Source organism: Ips typographus, linkage group LG8 (genome assembly GCF_016097725.1).
Source record: "Ips typographus isolate SLU linkage group LG8, UJ_Ityp_2.0, whole genome shotgun sequence".
NCBI classification, from domain to species: domain Eukaryota; kingdom Metazoa; phylum Arthropoda; class Insecta; order Coleoptera; family Curculionidae; genus Ips; species Ips typographus.
In genome coordinates, this window is record NC_138429.1 from 351,298 (window position 1) to 373,334 (window position 22,037).

Here is a 22,037-nt window from a genome sequence, read left to right on the forward strand (position 1 = left end):
CCAATAATCAAAATCGTCACGTCAGTTGTCTTGTCATTCTTGTCAGTCATTCAGAAATGAATGAATGAAAAGGGAAGAGGTCGCTAATTTGTACATGTTTATGAGTTTTACAAAAATTAAAATAAATAAAAAAAAATGAAATCTAATCGCTTGAAAATATTGCTTGGTGGGAGCAAAACGTACAAATGAAATTCATTTTTCTATGATTTGTTTGAAGGAAAACGCTGGCAAGCAACTAGAGATTTCTTATCAGAGTATAGTGTCACAGCCCGCTCACCCATTGCATTACCAGCAAAACAGCGCCATTTTACTGCTAACCTCATAAAGGTGCGGATCTTAAAAATTTCTTGAAAATGCTTGTGAATTACGTATTGATTCCTACAAAGTTCGTGTATCTAGCCAAAAGTTAATATAAATGACTGTAAGTTTTGATTTGATAATAGTTAACTAGGACGTCTAAGGTATTTGCTAAAGTTGTGCAAATTTTGACACTAATGCTATTAAATATTTTCGTAGGCCTTTGTGCTCACTTTTGTCTGTTCCAAATTCTTCAGCTTACTTGAATATTTGGTCTATTTACTAGTCTAGTTCATCAGTATATATATATTTGTTCTGACATTAGAAATAGGTACTTTCCAGCAAATTTTGACAATATAACATTTTTTAGGGAGATTCATTCAGACGCAGCCCGGCATGGAACATGGTTTGGATAGTCCTTTGTCTGCCATTGAACAACACTGTTTGGAAAAACCATCATTTACACCTAACATGGCCAATTTCCCTGATGAAGTAGCTGCTCAATCTAATGAAAATAAATCAGCCTTGCAGAGCCCGAAAATTAATGGAGATGTTAGACAGGATGCCCCAGAATATGTTCAAAGTGATCAATTTGATGATACTTATAGTTCAGAAAGTGATGTTTTGGTTATTGATGAGAGTGTCCCTAAACAAAAGAAGAAAGGCAGAAGAAGAAACAAAAGGGGTGAGAAAAAAGTGTCAGATTTACCACAAGAATGTGTAAATAGTGAAAACTCGGCCACAGACTGTGAAAGTAAAGTTGATGACAAGCAGGAAGTACAAAACAATCTAGTTTTGGGATTGAATACATCAGCAGTGCAACCTAGTGAAGTACCCTCAAATGTATCTGAAGAAAGTTTATTAGTTAAACAAAATACTGAAGAAAACTTCCAACATGACATTTGCAATAGTGCCACAAATTATGACAGTGTACCACCAAGTGCAAATAACAACTTGGACCTTATAACTCACTCAAATCCATTTTTTCATGAATCTCTTTTTGAACTGTCTCAACTCCATCACTCGACAAATTGTGAAGCTGTACCAGAAATACCCTACACTCAGCAAACTGTAAAACCTGTGAAACCCAAACCAAAACTTAAAGAATATGCTCAATATTTAGGTTTGCAGCCAGCAGTTCAATTCAAGTGTCCCAAGTGTGGAAAATCTGGATTTGAGTCTCTGGTAACCCTTCAAGAACATTTCTTAAATTGCACTGCCATTCATCCAGTGGAAAAATCCACAGAAGGTGAAAATGTCTCAGGATTTAAGTTGACCAGGAAGGTTTTCTTATGTTCGGCCTGTGGGACTTATTACGAAAACTGGAATTTGTATATACACATGTTAGAACACCATAAAAGGTATATTTGCCTGTATTGTTTAGGTATGTTCTCAGTATTGGAAGATTTATGTCATCATATTGAATCAAGACACAATCTTGAACCTGGCATAAAACACTCTTTAGAGGAGTTTTATAATACATACAATGAACCTTGTTATGTAATTTGTTGTGAGTGCAACCAGCAGTTTAATGAAGGTGAAAATTTCTTTTATCACAACTGTGTTTCATCGAAAGTGAAAAATAAAAAGGTGAAACAAGTTATTGCCCCTGAAAACCATGTTACTGGGGACTTTGGAGCTTTACCTAATGATACAGAAAATGACAATCATTCAACTAAATCTCAGGATTGTGAAAATAACAAACCTGATAGTGAACTCTCACTACATAAAGACAACAAGTCCCCATGTGATAGTCCTCTACATAGTACCTCAAAAATAGGTGTGCAAGGTGATAATAATGATAAACAAAGTAGTGATGACTTGGAAGCATCAAATAATTCTGATAGTGACAGTTGTAAAAGTGATGATAATTTAAATAATAAATCATTGGAAATCAAAACTACTGATCATGTAGAGGAAGAGAAGTCTGATGATGATACACCAAACAATGCTGAAAACATAAATAATTCATGTGAAAATGAGTCACTGGATTCCTTTATAGCTGGTGAGGCTAATGAGGACAATAGTGCTAATACAGAGGCAATGGAGAATGAATTTGAAAAGGACAGCTCAGTTGAGACAAGAAAAGTGCCAAAACTTTCACTAAAACTACCTAAAATGGATGTTTATCAGCAAGGGGAAGAAGACAGTGATGACAGTGAAAAAGCAAATGCAGAAGTTGATAACATTGAAAGTGAACCTGAAAATGAACAGCTGAATGAACATCACATAAGTGGCACAGAAGAAGAACTAGGTAAGATTAAAGACCTAGTTAGTTAGTTAGTTAGTCTTCTTTATTTCTAATTATGGTCACAATACATTTCCTGTAACTACAAAAAACATACATAAGAAACACAAAAAGAAACAGCGTCATTTTAAGATGAGCCTACACCTAATAGTCTCTTACACAATCCCTGATACAATATGGCTCTAAATTAATTAACATCTGTTTTACCTTTCTTTTAAAAAGTTTCTCATTTCTTTCTAATTTTAAATCATTTTGTAATGTATTAAAAAGCTTCAAAAAGGCATAATATGGATTTTTTTCGGTTATAATTAATCTGTGTATGGGATAATTTACATTTACGCTTCGAGTGTTATAACTATGATGTACCTCCAGATCAAACATACTTTTGTTTTTGAAAAAGAAAACTATACATTCATAAATATATAGTCCCCACACCGTCAGAATGCCATTAGCTTTGAAAACCCCCCTGCAGCTCTCCCTGTGTGCTCGTTTTTGTAAAACAAAAATTTTTTCCATTAAGCTATTAGAACCCCAAAATATTATCCCATACTCGAGCACAGATTCAAAGTTTGCGTAATATAGGATTTTTAATGTTCTTTCATTCATGTATTTCGCAGTAACTCGTATGCCATAGCAAACTGAACTAAGCTTTTTGTTTCACTCTAAAATATGATTTGACCAGTTTAGGAATTCATCCAAATGAATTCCAAGAAATTTGGTATGTTTTACGAGCTCTGTATTTGATTGTCCAACAGTTAGTGTTCCAGGTTTTTCAATTTTAAATTGTTTTGTTCTAAAGAGTAGAATCTTTGTTTTATTATTATTAAGTAATAATCTGTTACTTTTAAACCAATTTTGTGCTCTGCAAAATAAGTTTTCTCCCGATAGTGCTAGGCTTTCTACATTTCTTCCCCCTGTCAATAAATTCGTATCATCGGCATAACAAAAAAAAAACCTTAATTAATTGTCATAATAGCTACTCAGAACATTATTTTTTAAGGTTTATGTAAAAGTTTTACTCTTAAGTAATTTAAATTTGCAATATTTCAGAAAGTGAATTGCCTAATGGAGTGCCAGACAAAGAAACTGAGGAGGAAGAAGACAAATCTGTTGTTCCACAGTATACTGTGGCTGGATCGGAAGTTTCAGTTATCAACATTGAACTTGATCAACCGCTCGACAAAATGGAAATTACTATTTTGTTACAAAAGTGTTTACGCGCGACAGTTTCCACTTGTATTTATTGCAATCACGCTCGAAGAATTGCTGTTAATGGCAAACAATTAGGTTTACACGCCATGGCTGAACATCGCTATTCAGCGATTAACAAGAGCATTACTGAAGAAGAACTCATACCTGAAAGCTTTAACGTTAGAATTAAGGAATGTTTAGAATACTTAGAGACTGTTTTTTTCAATTTGGATTCCGGAGTATCCGACGAAGCGGTTACGTTTTCCCACGTATTCGAATGCTTCCAGTGTCATTATAGTACAACGGTGCACAAAGAACTTTACTTACATAACCGGAAATTCCATTCCAAAAATCTTTTGTTGTGTATAATGTGCAAATCAAACTTTTATAGTTACAGCGAACTGATATGTCACTTGTGCCCCGGTTTGTACGTGTTAGACTGTGATGTTCGATTTAGATGTTGCATGTGCGTCAGCGGTGATTTGCCTTCTTCGTTTCGATTGATGGTCCATTTAAGGAAAAGACACAATGTGTGCGACGTTTGTTTAGAAATGTGCCATAGCCAGTACAAACTGTCCAATCACGTTTGGAAGCATAAATTACATCATTTCTGTTATAGATGTGGAATCGCTTATAGGTACGTGGTTTTTATCGTTACTAATTGGTATTTAACGATTAATTTCTTTCAGAAATAAGCCTGATATTACTAGACATTTATTTTGGAAACATGGCACAGAGAGTGTTCTGTGTAAGAAGTGTTTGCAGAAAAAATGGCCACATGTGTATCATTTTTGCGTACCTCCAACCTCATTCACTTGTGAAGAGTGCAATTTGGCTTTTTCTAAAGCTGCTTCTTTGAAAGTAAGTGTACAGGCCTGTGGACAATTTTTTGTTTGTTTTACAGGGTGATAAAGTAACCAGAATTGTCTGTCTTCATTTGTTTTGGATAAACAGAGAATTTTTGGAAACTGGCTAATTGGCATTATCTCAGCTGTCATTTCAGTTAACAAAAAACTGAAAACAACCACTTCTGCGGTATTTCACGTAGACTCCATTGGCGTAATTGCTTTTTGCTTAAACTATTTAAATTTAAAGTTGTTGACGTGAGTCACTTTTCTTAAGGAACACTATACAGGGTGCCGCATTTCCGATGGTTTTACAGAGAAAACGGTAATAGACAGAAAAAAGTATCATACGTGTTCTGATCTCTTTTTCTGAGCTGAGATGACTGGCGAAAAGTGGGCGGCGCAAACTTCTTTTGTTTCAAAGGTACGGGGGGTTTTCGAAAATTGGTAATTTTTGAACCTCTTCAGTATTTCAGTTGCTCTTACAGTTATCAAAAAAGGAAGAACGATTCCCGGTAGAAGTTTTCATGTAGAATCCAATGGCGTAGTCAGTTTTTTTTCTATTCCGTTTAGTTTCTGACATTTGACAGTAAGTTACATTTTTTTAAATGGAACATATTTTTACGTCATTTTATTCTGTTGATTTTTACCTTTTCAACGGTGTATTACAACATATAAGTTTGTAGAGGTTAATCCTGTTATTTTAAAAAAAGACCTTGGCTAAACTAAAAAAAGGCCAATATCTAGAATACCAAACAAAATCGGAAATCATATAAACTAACACATCAGAAAATTAAATATTTTTAATAAATCCTATAAAAAATCTAAGTTACAAACAGTTCTACCATCACTTTAATAAGAAAAATGGCCATTTCTATTTTCTACTATTTTTAAGGTGGAAGTTGAAAAAATTGTTTATAAACGACATGTAACAAGTTAATATGAACATAGCCAAATTTTGTTTCGACTGTGGGTATTTTTATACATATTATTTAGCACTTTTTTGTTAAGGAAACGCTTTTTTTCTAATTACCAAGAATAACGTTTACAAACTTATATGTTTTAATACGCCGTTGAAAAAGTGAAAATCAACAGAATTAAATGAATTAAAAATATATAGGGTGTTCCATTTAAAAAAATATAACTTACTGTCATACGTCAGAAACTAAACTAAATAGAAAAAAACTGATGACGCCATTGGATTGTACGTCAAAACTTCTACCGGAAACCGGTTTTCCTTTTTTAATAACTTTAATAGCAAATGAAATACAGAGGATGTTCTAAAATGATCAATTTTCAAAAGCCCCCCGTATCTTTGAAACAAAAGAAGTTTGCGCCGCCCACTTTTCGCCAGTTATCTCAGCTCAGAAAAAGAGATCAGAACACGTATTTTTTTAAGGTTTACTAGAAAACGTTTTTATCTTGTTTTTTGTATTATGTAGTGTTGGTTCTAAGATTCTGTAATTTTAGCTTGTTTCCATGCAAAATTAGGGTTCTAGTTTGTATTACGTTACTTATTTGAAAAATTGATACTTAACTTAATTGACAGCTGAGATATTGGAAAGAATCGAACTTGACCGATTTCCAAAAATCCTCTGTATATCGGAAACAAATGAAGAGAGTCCAATTCGGATTGGACCAGCTTTTTTTATTCATTGCTCTTTATCTAACGCTCTTTCAGGAGCACTAGAGGACCTTAAAAATAAACTTTTTTTCTTATTACGATATCTTCCAGTACTCCTGAAAGTTTGTATATTTGTGGGACATCTTCCATAATCAAAAAAATATTTACCAATTTAATAGGTTCATAAACGGCTTCATACTGACGAAAGAAAGCATCAGTGCACTTGGCAAGATTGTCCGGAAGCGTTTGTTTCCAAAAAATTAATGCTCAAACATGTAAAATGGCATACCGATCCTCCTGAAGAAGTAATAGTTGAAGAGGAGGTTAAAGATGATCCGGTTCAAATTGACGAAAACGAGAATAAGGAAAATGTGGTTAATAAACCTGAGGGTGGCTCAGAGGATGATTCGTCTAAAGCCCCCAAACCGAAGGTCGACGTGTACGATTTGCCTGAACTCAACTTGTCCGAAAGTGATAGTAGCGACACAGAAAACGAAACGGAAAATGCGGAAACTAATGATGAAGATAAAGCAGAGCCAACTGGTGAAGAAGTGCCAATTAAAAACGACAGTACCGTGGAAAGTTTGAAAGCACCCGTTAATCACCTGGAAACGAACGAAATAGAAATGGAAACGCCAGTCGAGGACACGTCAACTGTGATGCAAGATATTTGGGATAATTTTAAAAATTACCAGGCCAGTAAAGAGAAAATGGATCACATGCTAACTGGAGAACCGGAATTCAAAGTGGACAAACCTTACGTACCGGATATTCCAATTCCTGTAGTTGAAGAGGGAATCACTTGGGAGCTGGCTTTAAGAGATCACGATTATTGTGGTGATCCTGAGAAAGTTCAAACACCTGTAGATGCTATAGTAGAAATTAAGGTGAGTACAGAATAATTTAATGTTTGATAATTACTACAAAAATGTTTAGCCGTCTTTGGAATCGACTGAAAGCGTAGACCATGACTACTGCTTCCAAAAAGAAGGTGACAACCTGACTAAAGTCTCACCAGCGGTGGCTTCTTCAACCCTAATCGAAGAAACAACGATCAGAACCACCACAGAGAGAAAACGAACCAACTCTTCCAGTTCTTCTAGTAGCGATAGCAGCGATTCGAGTTGCGCCTGCGGCTCTAGTTGTTCGTGTTCGGACAGCAGTTCGGGTAGCTCCAGTTCGAGTTCAAACAGCTCGAATTCAGACAGTTCGACGGAGGAGGGGCGGAAAAAACAGCAACAGCGACGTCTCAAACGGCGAGAGCGCAACAAAGGTGCCAAAAATAAGAAGGAGATCGTGACAGCTATCGAGCAGAGTAAAAAAGAGCCGTTGCCAGAAACTCAGCCGCAGGCGGTAGCTTCAGAGATGCCGATACTAGAATCGGACTTGGAAACCACGGAAAGTGATACGGACGAAGAATTTTATGACAGGTTAGTCCTATTAAACCTTGGGATTTCTTAGGATCAGTTTCTCCACCATCAAATAGTGTAAACTGAGCCTTATAACCTTAAAAAAAACTCTTAAACCTTCTTCACTGATGAATTTTATCATTTTGGTCCTTATCACTAAGCTGTTTAAATCATGCAATAAAAATGGTTCAAACCAAGCCTTATAACCTTTAAACTTTCTTTTGTTAAATAAGGTGGTGGTTAAGACCCTCAAATCATGCACTATCACTAGGCATTTACGAAAATTTTACCTGCTAATTCCACCGTTTACCACAATCGGTGTAACTTTTAAGGATCTGGTTCATTACGGTCGAATGAATTTTAGAACGCGATTGGTATTCCTATTCCTGATATGTCTTTGACACAATATCGGCATACTCTCCCTCCATCTCACACACAGAACATATTCTAAAATCCATTTTAATTTAACAGGTCACTCTCGTAAGCTTGCTAAACTGTGGAACAAACCGCCAAACTGTCAACCATAAACTAATTTTTGAGGTTATGATTCTAAATTTTAAGGGAAAACCTGTCAAAAGTCACTTTTTTCTTAATTTACCGACGGAACTTCTCGATCCATAAATCATAAACCGGGTACATATATTCGGTATATGGGTAAAATTTCAGAACGGCAATAGTAGTTACCAAAAACAATTTTCAAACGCTCTACGTTAAACAGGTATCTACCGGTAGAATATTCGTAAATGCCTTGTATATACAGGTGTGGTAAATCCAAAACCGACCATAGGAAAACCGCGTAACGGACAGAGAAACGTACATTATTGCATGCGCGGGACTAAGACAGAAAACGAAAAAAATATCAAGTAGGCCATATTTTCAGCGCGCCGTTGCCAAACGCCAAGTTATTTTGTCGACGGTATTTGAGTGATACTTACGGCGTTTGGCAACAGCGCGCTGAAAATATGGCCTACTTGATATTTTTTTCGTTTTCTGTCTTAGTCCCGCGCATGCAATAATGTACGTTTCTCTGTCCGTTACGCGGTTTTCCTATGGTCGGTTTTAGATTTACCACACCTGTATATCATTTTTCATCATCAAAAGTAATGGCGATGCTTGTTTTTTTTTCAACTGAACTTTTTTCTGACTTTAACTTTTCTACCTAATAGTTTTTGTTTTAAAATACCACTTTAACTTCATTACAGAGAACCTCATAAATTTGCGAAAAAAATTTTGGAAGAAAAACGAGCTCTCCTCATAGCGGAAATGGGACCTCACGTAGTGCCCAACGGTTCGTTTATCGAAAGCACCAGTCGACCGCCCACACCGCCTGAGGGAACCATAGAGGCGGAAACAGGTATCTGTTTGACACCCACTGTCATAAAACATACCATAAAGGTATTTTTGGCAGGTCCCAAAAAGAAAAAGAAGAGCAAAAAACGGAAAAAAACGTAAAAGTGACAAACGAGCTCTGAATGAACGTTCCTATTCAGCTACGATTATCAATGTGGAATCTATAGTGCCGCCCCCGCCTCCATCGGTGCCCTACTACCAACAGTTTCATCAAATCGAAGCTTCTTCAACGGTTGCGCCCATAACATTGTCCATTTCGAGGTACTCTCCGGTGACTGCGCCTCAAACTCCGCCACTGCTTGATACAAGTGTGGTAAGTCATTTTTTTGCGTTTTGTTATGCCAAAACTGGCAACTGTGGTATGCAGGACACTCCTTCACTAGCACGGCAAGAATCGACCCAATCCGATTCTAGTGTGCGTGCCTCTAAACGCAGAAGAGTACCAAACAAGTTTTACGGTTATTCTAGCGATGAGGAATCTGATAAAACTCCACATTTGAAACGCACAAAGCTTGAAGAAGTTAATAGGGTAAGTCGATTTTTTTTTTGTAAATGTACGTGCTTTAATGACGTTGGATATTTTTAGACGATTCCAGCACCTTCACCACCCATGTTAGTACCGCCCATCACTATTAAAACAGCCCCAATGGTACGTACTCCTACTGTGGAGCCGATCACTTTAAAATTGCCCAAAACTCGACACGCGGACAAACGAAGAAGGGTAACGAACATTTACCGTGTAATTACACGTGTTGTACTGAATTATGTGTGGATTTAGCCTCCTATTCCACCAATTCGTTTGGCGACTCCTCGACGCTCTTTGCCGCCTCCAAGAGAAGACAGCGCAACTGACTCGAATGACTCTGAAATGGACGATGATCTACCTCAACGACCGTCACAGATCGCAACCGAACCACCAAAGGTGCCACAACCTCAGTTGTACTGTTACTGTCGATGTCCGTACGATGAGGTTTCGGAAATGATCGGGTAAGTCAACTTTTCATGAATTTAGAGTTATTACTCAAAGAAACGTTTTTTTTCCTTGCAGGTGTGACTCAAACGATTGTGAAATTGAATGGTTCCATTTTGAATGTGTCGGCATAATGGTTCCGCCAAAAGGCCAATGGTTCTGTCCGGATTGTCGAAAAAAGAAACAACAACGTTTAATTTCTTAAAAACCTAATTATGAAAGTATTACACAGTGTCCTAAAGCTTTTGGAAAATGATATAAAACTGATTTGAAATAGCATACAGTGCAACGATTTATTTAATATTGTAAAAGTGAATTCAGTTAATATTGTTGCCAATTGTAATTTTTTTGTATAGAATCAGTGATTTAATTGTAAATAATTATTACTTATTTAATTAACGCATGTATATGGCTTATTCAAGTATTTCTAGGTTATATTGTACATTTTTAATACACCGATACTCTGCCAAATTAGTATAAAAGAAATTTTGTAAATATTTAGTTATTTCTTCTCAATGAAACGTGATTATTGTTTCCAGACTTAAACTGGGTTTCCTAATATAATTTAATTTTAATCGGTAGATCAGTATGAAAAAGTATGGTTTTAATTTCACTTTAGTGGTTTTATTGGTTCTACCAACTGGGATATTTATAGAGTATGGAGCCCCAGATAGCTACAAAAGTCTAAAAAATCGCGTAAGGTCCTTTGGTATAAATACGCTCTTTGCTGTACATTGGAACCCTCCTGGAGCAAAATAAAAAATTGTCAAAATTCCACTTTTTGCAAAAATTACATTTTCTCAGTTTTTGAATGATTGTAACTTTTTTTTATAAAGATAAAAAATACTACAAACTGATCTCTCTAGCTCTTCATGTTACCGAGATGTTTTTTCCAATTTTTTGACACACACTCGGCTAAACAGTTTACAGATTTGGGATAGAAATAAAACCAAAAACTTTAGATACTTTTCTTAATATTATTGTCACAGTCACTTGAAATTTTTAAGAATTTTCTTTTCCACGTACAAATCAAAAAACCGCATCTCTAGCAATATGCTACTCTTAAAAATCTGGGACGGCCCTACAAGGAATTGTTTAGTAATTAGCAGTTATAACAAAGTTAATAAATAGTAAATACAAATTAAGCTTACAAAATAACAGGTAAGTACAAAACTACCAACTTACTTAAAAAGGAACATTATTAATATACAAAACCCAATAACTTAAAACTTAATATTGGCAAGGATTTTTTTGTAATTTTAGGCTACTAGTAAGCTCTTAAAATGATTGCATTTTGTGTGTTAGTTATTGTGGTGATAAGCAGTATAGATACACGGCAGAGGAAAACTAAAATGAAGTTTCTATTATTCGTGATTGTGACTAGAACATATTGCAAGTGTAAAAATATAATTAGTAGGCTACAAACTACTAACCTTGTACTTCTCCTATACTAGATTGTTCGTCTGAAATTTTTAACAATTCAAGAGCTTTTCGAGCGCTTTAGTTGTGTCCTATTAGCGCAACGCTAGAAAGTAATACACATTACGACCGTTCACTAGAATTACTATTATAATTTTATTATTGACTCTTTTTTATATACGTATAAGAACAAACATTGTCAAGCGTTTATATAGTACGTAAATCACAATAGAGTAACATATACCAACCCATAATGGCTCAATCGGTTTCTTGTCTTTCTCACAAACTGATCTAACTAAACGTTGTCAGTCTTCCAGAGTGTGTTTGGGGATATGTTGGTGTATTTCACAACAAAATTTCTGCATTATGGGCTCATCCCATTTTTTTTAAATTTTATCAAGGAAAAAAAATATGAAAATAACTAAAACTAACAGAACAAAAATTCATAGTAACGTTTAAAACGTCAAACAGTTTTCAACAATCAATTAGCTGCCTGGAGCCATTTCTATCACAGACAATGAATAAAAAAATATAGAAGGAAGATGCAATAGCAATTAAAGAGGGGGACAAAAATCGTTCAGTATGGCGGCCGTAAACTGTCAGAAAATCAGTGAGTATAATCAATCTGTTGTTGCCCACTCGTCAATAATAATTCAACTAATTTAAGTTTGCAAAAATTAACCTTTAACGGATCGAAAAGCAAAACAAACATAGGCTTCACTTGCGCAGTAGGCGAATGTGGGGGACAAAGATGGCGACTTCCGTCTCGGTCGCTTAATGCACAAACGGGGTATTTGCTATCTCTTGATACTTGTTCTTTTTGCTCGAAGAGTTTTAGCTATTCAAATTAATCTTGACAAATTAGAAACGATAAAAAGCAGTCTACAGTGTGTCCCAAATTGGTTCTATCTTCTTATGGCCGCCTTCAAGATGGCTTACAAAGTTATCATCTATATCTCGGAAACCAATGACGATAGATTTTTTTCTAATTACGTCATCGTGTTCTATGTAAAAAAGTGCCTTAATCATGTCTTAAAGAGTGTTTAACATGTAGCCTCTGACGTTTTCCCAATTTTCCGGAAAACGGAGAAAGATAATTTAATTTGAAAACCAGAAATAAGTTTCACATAGAATTCTCTAAAACTTTCCCCATTTAACCGACTCTGTAGCTCTTACCGTTTTCGAGATCCCAATACATGCATCACCAATTTAGACCACACTGTATAATTCTATAAACGTCTCAGTGTTTACAGTTTTTAAGTTTCTAACGATAACACTAGACGATTATGTCAAATTGAAAGTTTTCGTGTCCTACTATAAAACGTGTTATTTGGCAACATTGACTTGACTTTGAGGTTATAAATTAGTTGACTGGCATAGCCAATAATACTGCTGAAAGTCGTCTACGTCATGTGCCGCGGCAAAACCGTCGTTTTGAATTATTTATTAACGCATTTTCAAAGTCCTGTAAATTAGCAAAAGACGGAAATAACTTGAAATGTTGGATGAGCCCATTGATCAAAATGGATGGATTAAAACAAATGTAGGGTTAGTAGTATTTAACTCCTGGCAAGTCTGAATCACTAATATAATACTGAGATCGATACTACCGTTTACAATTGTTACATTTGTTGTTAACGATTCTTGCTAAAGGGTCAGTCCTTGTCCCTTAAAACAAAACATTGCGTCGTCTTACTATCAAAAGCTCCTACGTCTGACACCTCCTAAATCTTTCTGTAACTAAAAATCAAGATTTTTTTCCTAAAAACACATCAGTATACTTTTCAGAGCAGCTAACAATTATGTATGTAACATACAGGTGTGGTAAATCCAAAACCGACCATAGGAAAACCGTGTAACTGACAGAGAAACGTAGATAATTGCATGCGTGGGACAAAGACAGAAAACGAAAAAAATACCAAGTAGGCCATATTTTCAATACGCTGTTGCCAAAATCCAATCCAATACATTTTGTCGACGGTATTGGATTTTGGCAACAGCGTACTGAAAATATGGCCTACTTGGTATTTTTTTCGTTTTCTGTCTTTGTCCCACGCAATTATCTACGTTTCTCTGTTCGTTACACGATTTTCCTAGGCACATTTTTTCGTTTCCTATAAATTCTTATCAAAATGACAGGAGTTTATGTTAGTAAGGCGACGATTGTCACAATCCCAATATTCTAACAGAACAAAACGTAAATACTAAATATGAACCTAAAAAGTAAACAAATATTCAGTCATGATAATAAATAATATTAAAAACTAACTACTAATATAAACTGGAATGTAAGAATATTAACCATTGCAGTGCCGATTTTCTACAGCTATCCTTGATAACTTTCATTCACACTGACATCTAAATATGGTTTTAAAATGATGTGTACCACAGTGCAGTTCAAATACTTTGTTAGTAATGTACTAAGAAATCAAGTAAAATAACTGCTAAACTTTGAATCCACTTGTGTGGTAAATTTACCATTTTCATTATGGTAAACGAACTAATATGGAAAATTTGAACAGTGTGCGATATGTCATGTTATGGGCAGTTCTTCCCAATCCCTGACTTACCTTTGGCATTTGCTCAAAACCCTATTTTTTCTGCAATTTTAATCAATTGTGATCGGCTCTCTTGCCGTTCATATAACCCAACCACCGTTCAGCTGTTTTTGCAATTATTGGATCGTCATCGATTGTGCCTAATAATAAAAGTTGATTAACGTGCGTCGCGTGATAGTCCCATCTCGCTAAATTTGGAGCAATTCCTAATGTAAAATGTCGAAGATCGTAAACGGTTACGCTGCCCATGTCGAAAAAAGGCAACATGTTTTTTAAGGTAGTCATTCCCTCAGTGTAGAGAAACTCTGCTTCCTACAGGACCAATTATTACTGAAAACTTATCAATCACCAGAAACACTTACTTGAGACTGATCTAGAGGAGCTGTAGTCATCAAATCGTATAAGCCTAGTAATGAGAAAATAAATCCGTTGAGAACAAACGACGCTGGTTGAGTTGGGTACTCTTCGTACCAATGGTATTTGTTAAGAAAGGTAGCTAAAACGCCACCATCTGCACTGGCAACTCTGTATACAATTCCACTCACTTTTAATAACTGTTTAACCCACAAAATCAAAGTGACTTACCTAAATGGTTTCAACCCATTCAATGCTGCTTTTAAGTACTTTTGATCACCGCCTGAATGATAAAAGGCTCGAGCGAGGACTGAAATTGCGTGACCCTGTCCCATGGCAGAATACCATCCTACAAAATTACAAAAAATCAGCGTTAAGGCTGATTACTGCAAATTTGACTGGTTAACTCGATAATATAACTTAAAAATGGCATTATTTAACATTAAATCATCTTACCGGGCTCCAAAACTAAAAAATCAGCGGCAATCTTTCTCTTAACTGGATTAGGCCAGCCCCCAGTTTCAGGATCCTGATTTTTTACAAACCATTCGGCCGCATCGTAAAACTCTTGCATGTGTTCAGACGTGGCTATTGTTAAATTGTCAAAATAACCAGAACCTCTAAAAACAAGATTTGAAACAGTTTTTTTTTTCATTTTGTGCTGTGTTTAAAACTGCCGTAACCCGGAGATGATTTTAAATTCAAAATGGATGTCATTATGACGCCACTTTTGTTTGACAGTCGACACTGATATACTGACAGATTTGACAACAATGACAAGTAGTAATTGAAATAAGCTGAGTTGACATAACAATTTCTTTGGTCACTTTAATTTCTATTGGAAGAAGCAAAATATGAAAATAACGGCCCACCAGAAGTTCAACATTTTAAGTTTTAAGCTTTTTTGTTCTGTTGGTAATAGTAAAAATTAACTAAAGTAGTGATAAATTATGCGCGTCTATTTCTCTGTGTTTAACGCAAATAAAATTAAATTTTCATTAAAGTAAAATTATATTTATAATGTTACTAGGACGGCCCTGTAGGAAGAAACAGGGGTTACGTGTCAGATTAAGTTTGCTCAAGGCATTAAAGGATACACAGAATTTCAGTGAACCTGTCCAATGTTGCCAATGTTACAACTAGAAATCTTACCTTAAAGTTATATTGGCTATTTTGAATTTTGACTTGGAGACCTTATGCCTTGACTTATCTTTACTGGCATAGTTTAGGCCTTTCTGTAAGTCCACAATCAAATCTCTTGTATACTTTTTCCATACCTGTACATTTCCCAGACCGTGATAAATATTAGCACCCTGATAAATTTAAGTTACTTGATTTAACTATGTGACTATAAAACAACCAACAAACCTCTGTGGTAATGAGAATATCACTAGTAATGTAATGTAAAAGGTAGTAATCATTGGTTTCCCTATTTTGTAGTGTCACAGTTAAGCTGCTATTCCCATTTAATAGCAGGTCAAGCTTTAAAACAAAATCCATAACTAAGTCTATTTTCAATTGGATTCCTTCATTGTAATTCTCACTAGTTTTAAACTCTAAAACTTTATTGTTTATGTTTGATAATAAAACTCTTTTAAAAGTGGCTGAATCTGGAACCAGCCTGTAAAAAAACCCTTCTATAAATGATCATACATTTGAGTCACAATTACCATGTTGCCATGTTCTTTTCTCCATCTTCAATGATTGTTACTCTAGGCTCAGGTTCAGTCAAATTTTTTGAGTAATGAGACAATCCAAATTGAGCAATTTGGGTTGGATAATAATAACCTTGACTCTCCCACTGAGTAGATACAGGAACTCCATCAACACCACTCACACACTTTACCCTGTCCCTTACTTCAACATTATAATTTTCAAAATACAGATATACACCCACAGGATCATATTTAGATTTAGGATGGTAAACTTTACTGTAACTGTGAGCCCATTTAAATATATCCTCACTGGTTAATTCACCATATATTTCAAAGTATTTCTTCAGAAAAGAAACTGGAACATAAACTTCAGAGCCATCTTTTTTGCAAGCAATCAAGTATTCTCCATTAATATCACAGTCAATATCCACAGACCCCCTTAATTCCACTACCTTGATGCTTTGATCTTGCATATTTGTAGTTTCAGTGTTACATATCGAATACAACACAAGTATGGTTAACAATGATATAGACATTAGAATTAGTAAGGCTAATTTGCGATTGAACCTCATTATTAGAAAATATATTGGCTGTTCCTGAAACAGACCACTTTGTTACTATCCATACCCACTTTTTTGAAATTTACCTTTGATGAAAAAGTATTTCTGCTTTTTGAGCAGCCACTGCTTGATTCCAAGTGAGTCATTAGGTCACATTACACTCCTGTATTTAGATAAATGACTACATCAAGGGATATGTTTAATTTCCAATATTAAGCTTCTTATTACAACTAACGTCGTTCCAATTAACAAACATTACAAATGATCTATTAATGAACTCCATAAACTTGATCTTTTTTTTAACAAATTTTGTTTATTTTTGTATTTTATCTGAATGTCAAAGATAAACGTAATATGTCAGTCCTGTTGATGTAATCATGGTTGCCCACCAGTGAATCATTTTTAGGGTAAAGAAGAGTGGAAGATTGAATTATCTTTTCTTTTAAGGTTAGATTATTGCTTTGTTGTTTGTCAAATTTTAATTAATTTCTTTTTAAATATTAGATGAATGTAAGTAACGACAAAATGACCAATCATTCGAGCAACATAAAAGTTAATTTTGAAGAATTACCAAGATTATACGCTGCTGAGGAAAGTTTAGTTAGAATGCTACAAAAAATTCAGGAAGAGATTGCTAAAACGGATGTGGAATGGATGCATTTGCGCAGCCTTGTTGACCAAAAAAGCGGCTCTTCAAATGAAACTGACGTGAAACCATCTACAACTCTACTGGAAAAGCCGCAAATAAAGGTAATTACAACTTCCAGAAAGCAATTTTTGGTATTTCAGTGTAAAATGTCACTTTCAGAGAACCTTTGACATTGATGATCTCAGTGTAAATCAAACAGAGATGAATTTCTCTATAAAGACTGGTGAATTTGGAGAGTCAGAAGAAGAAAGTGATTAATGCTGCTAGTAGTAACTTTTGTAAATAAAACAAATTAATTTATTATGTAAAGTTTGACTTCAATTACATTCATATACCTGGGTAACTAATTATTCATCAAAATAAGGAAAGGCTACTGGATTATTCATGTTAGAGATCTAATTAGTTTACTCGAGTTGTTTTTGCAACATTATTCTGTGCTGGATTTGTGATGGTGGAACTGTCTATTGGATTGTTATTCGTTGTTTCGCCTCTACCACCCCCACGGCGGCCACGCCCTTTCCTCATGCCTCTATTATCTCTTTTATCTGCACTGGCTTCGAAAGTATTTTCTGTTTTTAATGAAATAGCCTCTCCTACCTAAAAAAATTGCTTGAAAAATGACTTGTGAACCATAAAAACGCGTAGATTCGACGTAAAAAAACCTACTTCATTTAAGTAATTTTCCTTTTTTTCCGAATCGATTTTAGTAGCCATAGTGTCATCATCTTTCTTCCCATTTCTTTGCTGTCCTTGTCCTTGGCCATACCTTTGTTGCTTGTTTTGTTTCGCTTTAGCTCCTTGATGGCTAGGAGACGCTTGCGTAATTATGTGAACCTTTAATCAGTAAAACTGTAGACTCTTGTTAATTTCACAATAAGAGACGTACAACATTTCCTACGGCTTTCGTCCTTCCCTCTCTAAACACCATTCGCTGACCTGGCGTCATATATTCTGGATGTTTGATGAACCGAAAATGAATTAGAGCCTTGTCTCCTGTTCTAAGACACTCCTTGGACATCGATATTATACTGGCCGTTTGTCTAATACTGCCGCAGTGGACTGGATTTGAAATAGTCACCAAGTTAATTGTTATAATTTATTACTTATTAGTTTACCCATTGCTTGGTAACGTGAGCTGATAGTGGTTGGATGATGTAGAACCAAAATTTCTCCCTCAAATTCCCAGCATGATTGCGGATTTAGTGCTGGAGAAACCATCACCATACCTTTACGAATTTGAGAACGTTTTACCTGTAACAGAAAGAAAAAAATTAATTAATTGTTGAAGACATTGTTAACATTGAAGATGTCATAATTTGGTTCCTGTGACAGTTAGGAGATTTGTTCAAACGTCAAAATGTAGCACGTGATTTCGGCTTTCTATTACATGAATAAAATTGTCTTTCAAAAATTACAAAAAATATAAAAACACAAAAAATCCCATTACCTTTTTCAGCGCAAAACTTGCAGTTTGACCAGCTCTAACTTCTTTCACAGCCATTCGTTTGCGATGGATGCTTTTTACCGCAATCGGCATAAAATGCCCTAGTGGATCTGGACCCAGCATCAAAGTGTCATTTAGCCGTATCACACCTTTTAAGGTTGTACCCGACACTACAGTACCAACACCCTAAAGATTATATGCAATTATTTTACGTTACAGATAAGCGAAAAAGTCAAATTTACCGGAACGGAGTACGTGTCGTCAATTTGAAATTCGGCCGGTTCATTTTCGTGATATTCCATTTTGGTGGTCAGCAAGTTTAAAAACGTTTTCAACAAACCCAAATTTTCTCCGGTTACGTTTGATACTTGAAAAATCGGACATAACCTCTCGGAAACGAAATTTGTGGCGCTCAACACAACGTCGTCGGGAGTTTTGACCATTACCGGCACTTTGCGGCAACCTGGAGATTTCAAAATTCGAACCAACATTTTTAGATTGTCTTGCAAAACATTCGTTGGACACATATCGATTTTAGTTACGACAACGAATACGGGAACCGATAATGCCAATGCTAATCCTAAATGTTCTTTTGTCATTCCTATGATACCGGCATTTGCACCCACCTAAAACAATCAAATATTAACTCAAATCTTAATACTGATACTTTGAAATGCCATTACCATTAGCATACCAAAATCAGGAGCATGTCCTGTCATACCAAACACTGTCGTTTTTAAATATCTCTCGTGGCCCGCCAAGTCAATAAAGGTGATCACTTTGGAACTGCGTTCGCAGATTTTTACCCAATCTAGAGAGCCGTGTTCAGGCTTATTCACCACATTCCCTAGGAAAAGCAAAATTTGACAACGTTGTCTACACAAAAAAAAATAATTCCAGTACCTTCCTCGTCAAACCCTAGAATATCATTTCCTACGGAACTCGTCCGGCCAGATTCCATTTCGTGTTTATGTCGAAACAATTTCAATCGGGCGGTCCCTCTGCCATTGTCCAAATCGCCGTGCGTTAACACTCCCAGTAAAGTGGACTTTCCTGCATCCACGTTGCCTACTACAGCAACTCGAATTTCCAGAAAATCTTGTACAATTAAAACGATTTTAAATTGAAACCCAATATGCAGAAATAGAAATTACAAAACCCTTAATAGGAATCACATCAAAATACTCACCGGCTTGATCTAATACTCTTCGAATCAGGTATTGCACAACAACGCCGCGCAACTCTTTCCTTTCCCGCAATCTTACACAACTACACCCCAAATTATCGGCCAGTGAGTGTAAAGTGGCCACTGCCGCTTCGAGTTCGTCATTCAAAAGACCACTCTCGCTACCATCTTCAGAAGCTCCAATCTGTAAACATTTTACTGTAATACCAATCAAATCAAGTTCATAATAAACTCAAGCATGATCGTATGGTGGATACCTCTAATATAACTTCTCCACGTCCTTCTCCCAGTTGCTGCTTTAATCTTTTGAGTAGCAAGTCGTATTGTTCTTCGGTGGGCGCAACCAAAACATTTCGTCCCAAAATCTTGTCATACTCTACACACTTTGGATTTGTTTTCTCCACAAAGGAGCTCAATGATTCTCTGGGTGTCTCTTTCGCCTCGCTCATTATGGATTCAACTAAAATATTTCACCTAACACTATCCCATATTAATTTCTATAGTTTGTTTTATTTTACCTTTTTAATGAGCAGACCTATTCAAACACTAGAAAACTTCTGAATTTCCTGCTATTATAAAACTGGCCTGTCTATGTAATTGTCTGTAATGTGCACTGCATTAACACTTTGATCACTGAACTGGATGCTTTGATTTTCTTCAGAAGCATTCCTAAAGTCTGGAAATACATTAAATTGAATAAATGTTCCGAAACAGCAATGTACAGGTAGAAACAGCAATCTGAAAAAAAAAACCATGCACATTAATACAGAAAAACTGGTTGAAGTAGTACAATAACTAATTTTGTTATCAAATCTAATAAATAACATAGTAGTATAATAAAATGGGATATTTTGCGGATTACAGTATTATTGACCAAATGATTACTGATTACTATAAACTATAGATGTGTAAAATTATCCTGTTTGTGACAATGATGTGGAAATAATTTCAAAATCATACATAAGAGCCGCATTTGTTTTCACACTACATAGAACAAGCAAAGCAAATGTGATGTCACAATGATGTATTTTGACAGTTGGCCCAATTATAGTTTTGTCAAAATTTGTCATTGTGACGTCACATTTGCTCTACTAGACTGGAAAGGAATGAACAATGATAAGGAGAGAAAGAACCCCTGCAGAAATGAGTGGGACATAGTTTCATATGTGACCAACTGTCAGATGACGTTCAAGACATATGTCACTGACTGTTTCCATCTTTGTCAGAAGTATTGATATTCAATATAGGTCTCTCTCTCCTTATCACTGAATTCTTATAATTTTGAAACTTCTATTCCTATATTTACACAATAAGATTATACTTGTTCAGGTCTTATTGATGCATTACACTTATTGTATTGTGCCTAATAAAAACTTGCCAAATTTTATACTTTTGGCCAATGGCCAGCTTGAGAACAGTTATGGCCAAAACACAATAACCAAATTAATAAATTATAAACTTAAGCCTACAGTGAATCATTTAAGTTCAACTAATGTTTCTCCTTTTGAATATGTAAAAACTTTGCCTTATTATAATATCAGATCATCCTTAATCTGTTCTATAGGTAACACCACAAATCATCTTTTAGTGATGAAATATTATGATATGAATAAATGTGCAATATGTTTGTAAATGTACCATATTGAAAAGTTTACATAACACTGGCACCAAGACAGAAAATAGGAGAAAAATAGGAAAGTATTGGTTTATATAACATTTCAATGATTTTAAGACTTTCAGTTAAATGTGCAATAAAAATCAATTTTAAACAAGAAACTGTCTTCAAATTGGAAAATTATTGCAATCTGTTTAACACCAAAATATTACACATACCTTAACCAAAAAAATAATTACGAATGTCCACATATGGATAATACCACACACAGAATACTTACATTTTAATACAATTAAAAAGAGAATTAAAAGTAGAAGAGTTTTAAATTGTAATATTTTTAACTTACCAAATTCAAAACAAATCACTAGGGACAGGACACGTCCATTGACATATTGGACTGCTGAAATGACGAGGTGGGAGTGGGCCAGGATTCGGAAAGTAGTGCTGCTGTTAAACGTCAGAGCGTGCACAATACAGGCAACCCACAATACATATAAAATCTTTTTTTTTTTAAAGCTATGGACATCACCACTTACCACCACACGGCCACTTAGTTTAAAAAAATTAAGTTAATACGTTTTACTAACCGTTACTTAATATAAAAATTCAAAAATAACATCTGAATAGTGGTAATTTGGCTGTCACATCTCACAGAATCAGTTA

At 35.3% G+C, this 22,037-nt stretch overlaps 4 protein-coding genes across 6 annotated transcripts; 2 read left to right on the forward strand and 2 right to left on the reverse strand.

Annotated features, from left to right (window-relative positions):
• The first annotated feature begins 62 nt into the window (after positions 1 to 62).
• On the forward strand, positions 63 to 10,547 carry LOC145732374 (uncharacterized). The gene is given in 13 exon segments (XM_081984578.1): positions 63 to 327; positions 668 to 2,551; positions 3,596 to 4,373; positions 4,426 to 4,597; positions 6,385 to 7,092; positions 7,142 to 7,635; positions 8,817 to 8,968; positions 9,023 to 9,054; positions 9,056 to 9,277; positions 9,332 to 9,493; positions 9,551 to 9,685; positions 9,743 to 9,951; positions 10,013 to 10,547. Coding segments are annotated over 12 exon segments (5,049 nt in total). The 5' UTR covers positions 63 to 327; positions 668 to 693; the 3' UTR covers positions 10,140 to 10,547.
• Positions 10,548 to 10,891: 344 nt separating this feature from the next.
• On the reverse strand, positions 10,892 to 16,830 carry LOC145732375 (D-glucuronyl C5-epimerase B-like). The gene is made up of 8 exons (XM_081984579.1): positions 16,567 to 16,830; positions 15,936 to 16,516; positions 15,634 to 15,886; positions 15,418 to 15,578; positions 14,722 to 14,885; positions 14,497 to 14,614; positions 14,274 to 14,436; positions 10,892 to 14,223 (listed from the first exon to the last, which is right to left on the reverse strand). Exons 1-8 carry the CDS (start codon positions 16,624 to 16,626, stop codon positions 13,966 to 13,968), a joined length of 1,758 nt encoding a protein of 585 aa, XP_081840705.1. The 5' UTR covers positions 16,627 to 16,830; the 3' UTR covers positions 10,892 to 13,965.
• Positions 16,831 to 16,925: 95 nt separating this feature from the next.
• Positions 16,926 to 17,430, forward strand: LOC145732403 (uncharacterized). Its single transcript, XM_081984631.1, has 2 exons — positions 16,926 to 17,230; positions 17,289 to 17,430. Exons 1-2 carry the CDS (start codon positions 16,985 to 16,987, stop codon positions 17,385 to 17,387), a joined length of 345 nt encoding a protein of 114 aa, XP_081840757.1. The 5' UTR covers positions 16,926 to 16,984; the 3' UTR covers positions 17,388 to 17,430.
• On the reverse strand, positions 17,400 to 21,869 carry LOC145732380 (GTP-binding protein 1-like). 3 transcript variants are annotated; one of them, XM_081984586.1, is made up of 12 exons: positions 21,721 to 21,869; positions 20,278 to 20,497; positions 20,017 to 20,219; positions 19,763 to 19,943; positions 19,477 to 19,671; positions 19,257 to 19,420; positions 18,816 to 19,199; positions 18,577 to 18,759; positions 18,245 to 18,380; positions 18,016 to 18,188; positions 17,792 to 17,963; positions 17,400 to 17,722 (listed from the first exon to the last, which is right to left on the reverse strand). In XM_081984586.1, the coding sequence occupies exons 3-12, from the start codon at positions 20,206 to 20,208 to the stop codon at positions 17,529 to 17,531; spliced, it is 1,974 nt and encodes a 657-aa protein (XP_081840712.1). In that variant the 5' UTR covers positions 20,209 to 20,219; positions 20,278 to 20,497; positions 21,721 to 21,869; the 3' UTR covers positions 17,400 to 17,528. The 3 variants fall into 3 exon arrangements, with proteins under 3 accessions (XP_081840712.1, XP_081840715.1, XP_081840713.1); XM_081984589.1 differs by having other exon boundaries at positions 20,017 to 20,233; XM_081984587.1 differs by lacking the exon at positions 21,721 to 21,869 and adding an exon at positions 21,593 to 21,612.
• Between the last annotated feature and the right edge of the window lie 168 nt (positions 21,870 to 22,037).

Coding starts and splice junctions, on each gene's coding strand:
- LOC145732403 (XM_081984631.1), top strand. CDS start 16,985: ATGAATGTAAGTAACGACAAAATGACCAATCATTCGAGCAACATAAAA. Junction 17,231..17,288: donor TGGAAAAGCCGCAAATAAAG/GTAATTACAACT, acceptor TGTCACTTTCAG/AGAACCTTTGACATTGATGA.
- LOC145732380 (XM_081984586.1), bottom strand. CDS start 20,208: ATGAGCGAGGCGAAAGAGACACCCAGAGAATCATTGAGCTCCTTTGTG. Junction 18,760..18,815: donor ACGACACGTACTCCGTTCCG/GTAAATTTGACT, acceptor TATAATCTTTAG/GGTGTTGGTACTGTAGTGTC. Junction 18,189..18,244: donor CTCACGTTACCAAGCAATGG/GTAAACTAATAA, acceptor TTTCAAATCCAG/TCCACTGCGGCAGTATTAGA.
- LOC145732375 (XM_081984579.1), bottom strand. CDS start 16,626: ATGACTCACTTGGAATCAAGCAGTGGCTGCTCAAAAAGCAGAAATACT. Junction 15,579..15,633: donor ATATTCTCATTACCACAGAG/GTTTGTTGGTTG, acceptor TAAATTTATCAG/GGTGCTAATATTTATCACGG. Junction 14,615..14,721: donor TTTTTTAGTTTTGGAGCCCG/GTAAGATGATTT, acceptor GTAATTTTGTAG/GATGGTATTCTGCCATGGGA.